The 13,021-nt window shown below is 32.8% G+C and overlaps 1 protein-coding gene across 1 annotated transcript; it reads left to right on the top strand.

Moving 5' to 3' along the window:
* The first annotated feature begins 7,909 nt into the window (after window positions 1-7,909).
* LOC142537270 (MLO-like protein 3) lies at window positions 7,910-10,557 on the top strand. Its single transcript, XM_075642818.1, has 10 exons — window positions 7,910-7,989; window positions 8,184-8,359; window positions 8,453-8,541; window positions 8,708-8,757; window positions 8,860-8,900; window positions 9,163-9,338; window positions 9,522-9,557; window positions 9,902-9,969; window positions 10,097-10,157; window positions 10,256-10,557. Coding segments are annotated over exons 1-7 (612 nt in total). The 5' UTR covers window position 7,910; the 3' UTR covers window positions 9,523-9,557; window positions 9,902-9,969; window positions 10,097-10,157; window positions 10,256-10,557.
* The last annotated feature ends 2,464 nt before the right edge of the window (window positions 10,558-13,021 follow it).

The following is a 13,021-nucleotide window of genomic DNA, read 5'->3' as shown; positions in this document are numbered from 1 at the left end:
ACCGACGCAAATAGCGACGGTTAATTCTATTACTGTAGTCGCTCATGGGGACGGTTTATAAATATATTAATTTAGTAAGATTGTTAGTTTTTTTGTTAGGTTTATAAAATTATAACCGTAAATTTTTTTTTTATTTAACGAAAAACAATAGCGACGGAAATCATAACTAAAACCGTCGCTAATTAGCGACGACAATCATAATAAAACCCGTCGCCAATTAGCGACAGACAAATGAAACCGTCGCTATTAGCGACGGAGTTATTTAGAAAAATCGTCGCAAAATTTTGTTTTACAACGATTTTTCAATGCTACGACAACGGTTTTTTACCGTTCTCTTTAGACGTCTATGACAACGGTGAAACCGTTGTCTTTGAGCGCACCCTTTTAACCACAATGCCTTTAACAACCAGTTTTACAAGACTTATGACAACAGTTTTTCACCGTCATCTTTGATGTCTACGACAACGGTTTTTCACCGTTGTCTTTGAGCGCATCATTTAACAACAGTGGCTTTAACAACAGTTTTTTTGACCAACGACAACGGTTAAAAACCGTTGTCTTTCGCCTTTTTTCTTGTAGTGATTATATATGGTTGTGCTGTGAAATGCAATATCATGCAGAATTTGGGCGATCATTCGAAAAATCATGGGGAAATATATAAGTGGTGTACGTAAAATCAGAAAACAAGATCCCTACGAATGAAATGAAAAGCATCGATGCTACCAAGTACCAACCCCGCGCAACGATTAATCACCAGAAATTTTTGTATATCAAACTGATAGGGCAGGGGAATCAAGTGGGATGCAGTACTTAAACGTATGAAATATTCAATAATGTGATGCCAAGCTCATCGTGTTACAAAAGGCAACATATTAAATGATTCCACTCTATATGCTAACGGCGTCGGACAACATATTAGCCTACCCCAAAATACTATTCTCTAATTTTTTTCGTCAAAAAGCTTTGCCGGGAACATCCCAATTTATTAGTCCTTGACCGTGCTTGATTGCTTGGGGAAGAATTCACACGCTAATACGCTAATATTTCAAAGATACAAAAGAACTCCATTGTTATTCAACAAGTGTGACATAATCAGGATTCTTGATTCAGTGCATGCGCAAAATTCAAATGTTTTTTTGTGAGAAGAATATTATAAAAAAATTATTACAAGATTAAAATAACCCTGATAAATATATCTAATACATTAAAACTTGTGATTTATAGAAAAAACTTACATTTTGAAATAAAAAATAATCTAAGTTGGCTAATTTTGTTTTTGTTCAAGTGACTTGTAATGTAAATCATTAAAATTTGTTCGTAGTCCAATAAGTTTGTCTTTTTTCACATTTAACCTTATTTGTAGTGTATTGACATGACACCAATTATGTCCCCCACTCTTGAGCTGCACAATTCTTGCCTTTCCCCCCTTTTTTTTGGCTAGATTTGACTTCAAAAAATATGTGAAATTTGACTTTGAACTATCATGTGATCATCCTTTGAAAGAGGGATAGACCAGAAAGATTGAAGTATTTTACAAATATTGACCATTGTATACTGAATTTAGCACTGAAATATAGCATATGGAAAACACACTTGTGTGTGTCCATATATATAATATCCGAAGTTTGTTAAACCAATGCGTGTCATACACCTACGTGGATACAACAGAACACAAGTGCCGTTTTCCTCGCTGAAAAAATACATAGACCATTCATGTTCAGAAAATTAGTACTAATTTTTTTTTAACAAGACTTGTCTTCTATATTTAAGGCTTTATGATTTTGGTTTTTATATCATCAAAATTGGATCTAAGTCCTGTATTTTTAATTTTTTTTCCCAATTTCGTGTTTTCTAATTTTTTCGTGCCAACACCCCAATAGAAAAATGACTCAAAGTATCAAACAAATGAATAAAATAGAAATATATATATATGTATATAATGGAATAAACTAAAATTTATCTATTTAAATGGTCACATCACATAGAAAAAAGCATATGTACACCAAAATTACAATTTTTTCTTTGGGAAAACTGTTATTTTAGTTATGTATATTTGTCTCTGTCTGATTTTTGTCATCTATTTGTCAATTTTTTTGTCTATTATCTTTGCTATTTTTACATTTTAGTCATTACAACGTGTCACTGATGTAATATGTGTAGTGTTACATCAACACTTCGATAAAAAAAAGAACAAATTGCTAAAAAATAAAATATGCAGAATTAAGATTGAAATTAAATTAAATAAATAACATAAATAGCCAAATCCAAAAAAAAAAAAAACAAACAAACAAACAAACAAATATGTAAGACCAAAATTCTAGTTTCTCTTCTTTTTTTTCCAATAAATATATCCCTTTTAGGGAATGTGCAATTGATTATAATCATTAAAAAATTAATTTAGTCAGTTGAAATTTACAAGACGGTGAGTAGAAAATATCTATCAAACAAAAGAACAACACCAAACAACCCAAAAAAATTATCCAAAATTTTGTTTGCTCTATTTGTTCCTTTTTTTTTTAAAGAAAAGAAAAGAAAACTAGAGTGTCAAACACGACCAATGTCGTCTTTCAAAATTAATATCCAATTCATCAAATAAGTTCATTAAAACCATAGAATTCAATCAAAATGATGGTTAATTCGAATTTACTGAACTTTCACAAATAAATAAAATCTATACATTATTTTTCTTACATATACATCTTTCAAAGTTTCCTTAAACGTTGGTCTCGCTTCTACTTCCGATCCCCTAGATTGACGAACTTATACATCATTTGTACAAAAATATCCACTATTATTAACAACGCATTAACTCATTCCTTTAAATGTTAATCAATAATTTTCCTCCACCATAAATATTAACTGACTTAAGATTGCAATTAAAGCTACTTTTAAAACCTTAAATACCATTTTTCGAATCCAAAACGATTATAGTTAATAAATAATTATACATTAATTCATGTAAAAAAATACAATTTTAATAAAATATCGTTAACATAAAGTAATGTAGTACAGTTTTTTTTCTTGAAAAAATAAATATTTAATTCATTCATAACAAATTAAAACACTCAATTTTATTTTCCAAGCATCTTAATCTGTGAATTGCTACTTCAAAATTAAAATATTAATAATTTGAAATGTCCAAGAAAAACAATTATAATTTGGTACGATCAATAAATTAAATATATTAGAATAAAAATAAAATCAAATTGGCAACTTTAAGAGAATAAAAAAGAGATTATCTTTGCCAGAATTTCATTTACTGTTCAGCAAAATATAGTTAAATGATTAAGGAACATATATTCATCCATTTAATCTTCATAAAAATTTGCATATAAATTTAACTTATTTAACTATTTTAATAGTCATGAATTGAGATTAATGAAAATGGTAATAAAAATGGCATTTTAGGATTATTGAATTATATAAGGCTATAATGTGAAATATTTTAAAAAAAATAAGTGTATTTTTAAAGTAGTCATTTGAAGAAAACTAAAATAATTAATCTATATTATTATTATGATAAGGAGTGTTACTTAAGCTAAAATTATATATTAATGATAGTCAATTTAATTTATATTCGTTAATGCACAAGATTAGTCTTCGACATAATTGTTTTTTAAAAAAAAAAAATCACGCGTCAATCACTAAAATCACAATTTATAACTCACACTTTAAAATAATACTTAAATTTTAATCAATTGACGATAATGAGGATTTTGATCAGGGATGACAACGGATTTAGGTTGGGATAGGTTTGTCCAAACCTGAGACCCACACCGCCTACCTTTAGACCACTCCACTCCATCTCGCCCCGCACCACGAACTGGATTGGACCCCCAAAAATATAGAATTTTATATTTATTCAAAAAAAATTTAAAATTAACAAATCATTAAATTTATATGTCCAAATTTATATTAATAATATTTAGAACAAAAAATATTATCACAAGTTAAATATATCGAATTGTATTCAATTGATAACCAATAAAAAATTGTAATAATATATTTTCATATTAAATATATTATAATAAAATAAATTAATTTCAATCCAAAAATTTTATAAACTAATATTATAGATAAAATATTAATTATTTAGTGTAAAAAATCATTAATAATATATATACATATATATTTTATATTTTAAATATATAGACATATTTTCGCGAGGCGGGTCAGGTCCAGTGGGTTTGACCAAACTCGGGATCCGCTTGTAGACTCGCTAGCCCGGGACGGGTTTAATACGGTATAAGGTTTAGTCCCAACCCATTGACATCCCTAATTTTGATTTTCTTTGTCAATATTTTTTCGGGTGAGCTTGTTGCACATGGTTTTTTCAATACGATTTACTTGGCTAGCATGACTCGCAGGATATAACATTAGCTCCGTAATTTGCGAATCAAAAAATAATGATTGTAATTTAATCGTCATGAAAAATATTAAATTTTAATCCCGCTCCAATTGGTGCATTTTTTAATGCCCTAAAAACCAACTTTCAAATCTAAAACGCATATATATGCTTATAACCTTGAACCACAACATTCTTTATAATTAAGTAATAATTATTATGATCGTTATATTATGACGATAAATGTTTTTAAGCTACAAAAAAATATTAATGATATACTTCGCTATGATTGAAATGTATTTTGTCTCAAAATTTTTTTTTTTTTTGAAATCTATTTAATACAAAAGATCAATCTCCAACTTTTTAGTTTTAAATTTTTTGAGGCAAAAACTTTTGTGAGACGGTCTCATAGGTCGTATTTTGTGAGACATATATCTTATTTGGGTTATCAATGAAAAAAATTACTTTTTATGCTAAGAGTATTACTTTTTATTGTGAATATTCGGTATGATTGACTCGTCTCATAGATAAAGTTTCGTGGGACCGTCTCACCAACAAGATACCTACTCATTTTTTGATTGCTATAAAAGAAGATGTGTGTTAATCACTAGGATCATAATTTTTTTTAAAAAAAAAACACACTAGCTAGAATCATAATATTGATAAGATACTTTCTTCAATATCTAGTCTTAACATAATAATTAAATTGCATTTTCCCCCTCACGTTTTAAGCTATTTTAAGATCTAGGCATTTTTCGTCTGAAGAAATTGCAAAGTCCGTAGCAGGAAAAATGTTTTCTTTGCTAATTTGATCCTCTGATCTGCTCTCTTTATGCCCTAGCCAAAATACTTATCTTTGGTTAAAAAAATATCTCTAAACAGTTTTATTATTCATTATTAATTTCTACTGAAATTCCATAGCTAATTGAGCTCTTCACCAACTTAGCTGTGTTAATGCTGAAAATATCTTTGTTGAACTTCAAATATCAATGATGATCTTGACAATTTTCTGTTTTGTTATCCTCTTGATTTTTAGAATTTTTAATCTGAATTAAAATCCTCGTTGATCTTAATTAGGTCTCTTGATTTTTGTTGAAATTACAAAAATTAAACTTAGATTTGGAGGGAAATTTGCTTTAAAAAAAAACTTAAAATATATGTATTATAACACATTTTCTAAATACTTTTCTACTAAGAATTGCAATAATTATCTTAGTTGGGTGAACAATCAAATATTGATATTTGGATTGATGTACAGTTTAAAAGATTTGAGTTGCATATCTATCACAAACTATAGTTTGTGGTAAAATAACAAATGCATGATCCTACGAATTGTCGTGTGATTAATGTCACATATTCGATTTTGAAGTAGGGTTAATATTGACGACAAGTTAGCAACATAAATCAAAATGATATAAATTGAAATATCTTTGATTTAATTTTTAACACAATTTTTTTTAAAAAATAAACCATATGCTAATTTCAATAGTTTGAGTATATATAGTTACCCGGATTGAATATATTTCTATCATAATATGCTTAGTTTTGAATATGAACATCATATTAAATATTTTGTAAAATGCAAAGATAAGAGAAATACAACGAATAATGCAGTTTAAATAATATCTCTAGTGTAGGTAAATTAAATTAAAAGTTGTTTTATTAAAAACATTTTTTTATATATAATATTAAAAACAAAATTAACCCAGTCAAAGTGTGGATATGACCGTCACTGGAACAACCAACATATTCGAGACTTGTTAGTATTCAACAATTGCATTTTCTCCCATCTATGTGGACTGAGGAACAAGACATGAGTTGAATCTTTCCTCGTATTCTTCCCAACTTAATTTCATAAATTTATTCATCTTTCCCTCCATGATACTGTGACCTCCCCCACCGGAGAAAGAACATTCAGTTGATCATGGCGGGGGGAGAAGAAGGCGGCGGCATCGGAATCAACCGCTCACTGGAAGAAACCCCAAGCTGGGCTCTTGCCACTGTCTGCTTTGTGTTCATCTTCCTCGGATTATGTGTCGAGCTCGAGCTCTTTCACTTTGAGATCACTTAGCTCAATTTCAATATTTTGTAGCGGAACTTGAGGTTAAAATCGTCTTGTTTACTTTCAGGGTTTTTTTTTAAAAATAATGTAAAAAAATATTTTTTTTTCAAAATTAATGTAAAAAAAAAATGTTTGCAGAATACGGCAAACCGTGCTTACGAATCACGGACGCTGCTTACGTGGAGCAGCATCCGTGCTTCGTAAGTACGGATTGAGATCCATGTTGGCTTATTAGCGACGGTTTTCAAAATCCGTCGCTAATAGCGACGGTTATAAAACCGTCGCATATAGCGACTGTTTAAAAACCGTCGGCAATAGCGACGGTTTAAAACACCGTCGCCGATTCAAAATTTGCGACGGTTTTGTTAGAAAACCGTCTCTATATTTGCCGTAAATAATAATATTGACGGTGTGCGATTAATGTACGCCGTTAATGTCCAGACATGATGTTTTTAAAAATATTTTACTATTAACAGCGTACATAAACATGCACGTCGCGAGTCTTTATTGTGCGCTGCGAAAATTGCATATGTTATTAACAGCACACATAAATACATTAAATATATTAAATTAAATTATGTGCACTTTTAATTATAAAATATATTAACCGATTTAATAATATATTAAATATATTAAATTAAATTATGTGCACTATTAATTGTAAAATATTTTTAAAAACCTTATATAGCGACGGTGTATTATTAATGACGTGCATGTTTATGTGCGCTGTTAATTGTAAAATATTTTTAAAAACCTTATATAGCGACGGTTTTAACAAAACCGTCACAAATTTGAATCGGCGACGGTTTTTTAAACCGTTGTTATTCCCGACGGTTGTGAAACTGTCGCTATTTATGTGTGCTGTTAATAACATATGCAATTTTCGTGTGCTGTGCATTAAAAGCACGCTGCGGATAATAATATCTGCAGCATGTATTTATGTGTGCTGTTAATAACAATGCAATTTTCGCAGCACACAATAAAGACACGCCGTTAATAGTATTATTAACGACGTGCATGTTTATGTGCGCTGTTAATAGTAAAATATTTTTAAAAACATCATGTCTGGACATTAACGGCGTACATTAATCGCACACCGTCAATATTATTATTTACGGCAAATATAGAGACGATTTTCTAACAAAACCGTCGCAAATTTTGAATCGGCGACGGTGTTTTAAACCGTCGCTATTGCCGACGGTTTTTAAACAGTCGCTATATGCGACGGTTTTAGAACCGTCGCTAGTAACGGCGGATTTGAAAACCGTCACTAATAAGCCAACAAGGATCTCAATCCGTGCTTACAAAGCACGGACACTGCTCCACGTAAGCAGCGTCCGTGCTTACGTCGTAAGCACGGTTTGCCGTATTTCTGCAAACAATTTTTTTTTTACATTAATTTTGAAAAAAAAAAAAAATTTACATTATTTTAAAAAAAAAACCCATACTTTCAATATATATATATATATATATATATATATATATATGATTCTTTCAAGTTTCATGTTACCCCATTCACAGATGAAGCGATGGAAAGCCTGGGAGAAAGAAACCCAAACCGTAGAATACATGGCAGCCAACGGTGCTTACCTCACTGTGGGCTTAATTATTTGTAATTTTATTTTTTTAAAAAAAATAAAAGCAGTTTTATATTTTGACAAAACACATGTTTTTTTTATATTATAAGAAATATATTTTGATAAAAGTCTTTTCGAAAAATAGTACGAAATTTCGGGAATGAAATTGAAAATGACATATATGTATGTATACGTATAGATCCTGAAAGATTCAGATACGCAAGACAAACAACATTTGGGCGACGACATGTGAGATCTGATGGATCAAATTCTGCTCTATTGTGGATTAATTTGGTGCAGAAATGTTTTCTTCGGCAATTCTTTCATTCGGTGGCGAAAATCGACTCCGTAACTCTGCGCCATGGATTTATTTCGGTTAGTACGTACGATCATAATTCTTTAAATAGAAATTTATTAATCTCGAAATTATTCAGACATAAGGGATTTGTTTGTGTTTTTTGTTTGTAGGCTCATTTATCTACAAATAATTCATTTAATTTCCAGAAGTACATACAAAGATCTTTGGAAGACGATTTCAAAGCTGTCGTTGGCATTAGGTATATATATATCATGCCATGGATAAATCAGATAAACTTTTTGTATATTGCACATATAGAAACTAATTAATTTATATGTGCACGACGCGGTTCGTTACGTTGTGTAATCGTTTTTATTTTCTTCATGGGTTATAACGATTCCATCTGTTGTGAACTAATTGTACAGCCCCGTCATGTGGTTCGTAGTCGTTATCTTCTTGCTCGTTGATGTCCATGGTATGATAATTTATTCAAACCTCCGATTAATTTTTCCTTATTTAATTATTTTATCAAATTAGTTTCTCTGTGCTATTTTTGTTAATAGTTTTCTTCTAACAGGTTGGAATGCCTATCTGTGGGTCTCATTTCTCCCTCTGATCGTAAGTAGTACAGTTTGACCTAATTACATTTTGATCCTTTTCATTTGCATATTTAGTATGTCAGAAATTGTAGCTGTGTCTGAAACATATCAACACTCTCGATGAAAATCGGATTAAATGTGCCAAAACAAATTAAACACCAAAAATTCTATTCTAACTTATAAGACAGCTTTTTTATATATATATTTTTCCCATTTAAGAAAAGTGTACATGTTCTAACAAAAATCTACTAATATGGAACATTATTTATTTATTTTTGCAGATAGTTCTAGTAATTGGAACTAAACTTGAAGTGATAGTGGCAAGAATGGCAATGCAACTGACAAATCAAAACACAGTGATCAAAGGGTCTCCATTGGTGCAACCCAACAACAATCTCTTCTGGTTCAATCGCCCGCAGCTTGTCTTAACTCTGCTTCATTTCATCCTATATTTATGGTAACACACACACACACACACATATATATGTAATATTTGAGTCATATTAGAGACAAAATAGTGTTACTAATCTTCCACTCTATTAGTAGTCTAGTATACACATACTTGACGAAGATTAATTGATAAAATTTAACAAAATTTCAAATATCTGATTTTCGATTGGTGGATTTTTTTTTTTTACAGAATGCATTCGAGTTTTCGTTCTTCATATGGGTTACGGTACGTGCTTTCTCTAACATACAACTGACTGTTTCTAATATGTGTTCAATTTATTTATTAATCTATTTCTGTAATAGGAAATTTCCAAAATCTTATGAGTTAGTCTAGATAGAATTTTGTTCCTCAAGTCAGTTAAAATTTCATGTCCGGTGTCGTATGTAATTCGTTGAAATGCAATTTCCTATAGATTTTTATACTTACATATTATATACTCACGAAAAACATGATCTAATACCCATAATTTTTCGATTCGCATCGCTAGTTTCGCCTCTGCGGGACGATACATTGGTAGAACGGAAATGGCATTTGAGATCTCTCTATGACGTTTTAATGTTTACATGCAGTGGCAGTTTGGGATCAAATCTTGCTGCCATGAGAATGTAGAAGTGATCGTTATCAGGGTGGCGTTGGCGTAAGTTTTGGATAAGAATATTAATTAAACATATTCAGTTTTTACAAAGTGTCATGTTTTATGTAAACATGAATTATCAAAAAATTAAGGAAGATGCACTAAGTTTTGTGTTATATATTTCATGCAGGATAATGGTTCAAATCCTTTGCAGCTACATAACTCTACCCCTTTAGGCCCTCGTCACTCAGGTTCTAATTTACAAAATCTTCATTCTTGTTTCCTTCCTGCAGAGGTTTAGTGATTCTCGATCTCTTAGAAATTAATTATGTTATCCTCATATACACAGATGGGGTCTCAATTCAAGAGTGCAATACTGGAAGAACACACTATACACAAAATCAAGCAATGGCATCAAGATGTAAAGCACAAGAGGAAAAAAGAACCAAACTCACCGGAACCGACCGTGCATGGCCACGGCGAGACGGTTTCACTCAATGAGGGGTCATCACACAGACGTGTCCCCACCGTTCCTTCCAATGATGTTCATGGCGATGAGATAACTGAAGTTGTTGATTGTCACGCCCCGAAACTCGGGATTGACACCGGCGTTGTTTAACAATCACACAATCGAAACAACAAGTCTTTCGTAGCACAGTATAAACCGAACCAGTTTATATATCATAATTTCCACGAAATAAACATTGTCTTTACAATAACGAAATCCAACGAAATAGTAAATAATGCGGAAGCGTCTTATAATTATTAAATCATAAATTCGAACATAACTACTACTGGTCTCGTGAATCACCATCCCCATAACTGTTCGGACTCTTCTTCCTCAACCTGTTCTTCGGACTTATCTAGGAAGGGTTGTAAGGGGGGTGAGTATTTTGGGAATACTCAGTAAATGGGGGACTTTGAACACAACATAACCAATTTAATAACATTTTCAAAACATATCATAAACGTACATCATGCTTTTCATAATCGTAACGTAAATTTCATAACATAATAACACTGCGATTTTTCACCTTTCAACGGTTTACTGACGTCAGTCCCTAAGTTTTAATCCTCTAAGGGGGCGAGGCCATAAAACAGTTCTATCCCACTGTTAAGGGCCATATGTTGGAATTCCACCCATTTTCAGGGAATCCTCACAGTGTCAAACATAAACGTAATAACTTTCGTAAAAACGTATAGACAAAACGACGGTACTCGACCGTATTTTTAAACCACAAAACCGAAATTTTCATGTGCATAAAACAAAATTTAAAACAGCCCACTTACAGTGTTTGGATGTACTTAAAAAAACGTGGAGTGAACGGCTTGGTTTGGATCACTTCGCGCTCCTCGTCCGGGTAGCGCTCCGGCTCGATTTCTTTGACGATTTTCGGGACGATTTTTGTGCAGTATTTTGGCTAGGGAGAGTTGCTGAATTTTCGAGTTTTTCAGCTCTAGGATTTCGAAATTATGCGTGTTGAATGAGTGGGGTTGATGCACTATTTATAGGAGAGGAGGGTGGAGCTAAATTTGGCACTAAAATCATACCAAAAATTCATGTCAAATCTCCTAATATTGACTCCAAATATCCTTGTCATTGCTGATGATTTCTCTTCCTAATTCGTGAGATATAAATCCTTGATTTATATGAATATCCGAGATTTTCTTTATCTTGTTTCCTTGCATCTTGTATGATATACTAATTTGTAATATTTCCTACCCCAAAATTCGAAATTTGCTTGGCAATAAAGATTTCAACATGGCCATCTTATTCTAATACAATAAAAAGAATCTTATGCTAATAAAATTTCCTTCCAAATTTTAATTACATTATTGCAAGATTTTCGGTTCTCACATCCCTCCCTCCTTATGAGAAGTTTCGTCCTCGAAACTGGAGTTGGCCTGGTCTCCAAATAGGTAGGGATATTCCTTTCCCTTACAATCTACTACCGCATTGTTTCTTGCTAACCAATCCATTCCTAGATGATATCAAAATCGACCATGATCAACTGTATCAGGTCGGCTCTAAAAATCTAATTACCAATACTGATTTTTCAATCTCTGTAAATTTCGTCAGTTTCAATGGCTCTACTAGTAGGCGTGGCTAGTTGGAAAGGTTCGGTTAGCTTATCGGGCTTACGTCCTAACTTCTTACCAAATCTCTTAGATATACAAGAATGTGTAGCGCCACAGTCAAATAACACATAAGCAGGCACTTGCTGAAAAATATGGTACCTGACACAACATCGCTTGCATCATCTGCCTCCTCCTGCGTCATGGCAAACACCCTGGCATTCGGTTTGTTCTCCCGTGGTTTATTGGTATTCGCCCCTGAGCTTGACCCGTCTCCTTTACCTGGTCCAGTTGTTTTGTTGCTGGCGGCTGGACAATCTGCCATACGGTGTCCTGGTTTTCCGCATCCAAAGCAGACGCCGCTGGCTCTACGACATTCTCCCAGGTGTCGTAAGTGGCAAGTTGGGCAAGGCTTAATGGCTTGGTAGTTGGTGGCGGGTGAAGGCCCCTTAGGTGGTTCGCCGGAGTGGTTCGGTTTCTTGAACGACTGACTGCCATGAGAGGACTGATCATTCATAGGCCTTTTGTTCCTAATCTCCTTCTCTCTGCGCTGGATATCAGTTTCAGCTCGGATGGCTGCGCCCATCAAGTCTGAGAAGTTCGCAGGTTGGTAGACTGCCAAAGCCGACTGTATTCTGCTGTTCAAACTCTTTTTGAAGCGGTGTAATTTTAGAACTTCGTCCGCCATGATTGTCGGAGCATAAGATCCTAAGGCGTTGAACTGGGAGGTGTATTCTACAACTGACATATCCGGAGTTTGAGTGAAGTTTTCAAAGTCACTCAGTTTCTGCAGTCTGACCTCGGCTGGATAATACTGTTTCAGAAAGGCTTCTCGAAATCGCTGCCAAGTCATTGGTCCTGCAGCTGTCATGGCTGGCGAGATTGCTTCCCACCATTTTACTGCTTTATCTTCCAGGAACGCCACAGTCACGTCCACTTTCAGTGCCTCGGGAACTTCCAATAGACGATGTTGAGTCTCTACACCTTTCAGCCAACTCTGGCTAACTTCAGGGTCAGCGGCTCCACTGAAGGTTGGACA

The sequence above is a fragment of the Primulina tabacum genome, chromosome 2 (assembly GCF_025594145.1).
Source record: "Primulina tabacum isolate GXHZ01 chromosome 2, ASM2559414v2, whole genome shotgun sequence".
NCBI lineage: Eukaryota > Viridiplantae > Streptophyta > Magnoliopsida > Lamiales > Gesneriaceae > Primulina > Primulina tabacum.
This window is presented reverse-complemented; position numbering and strand designations above follow the sequence as displayed.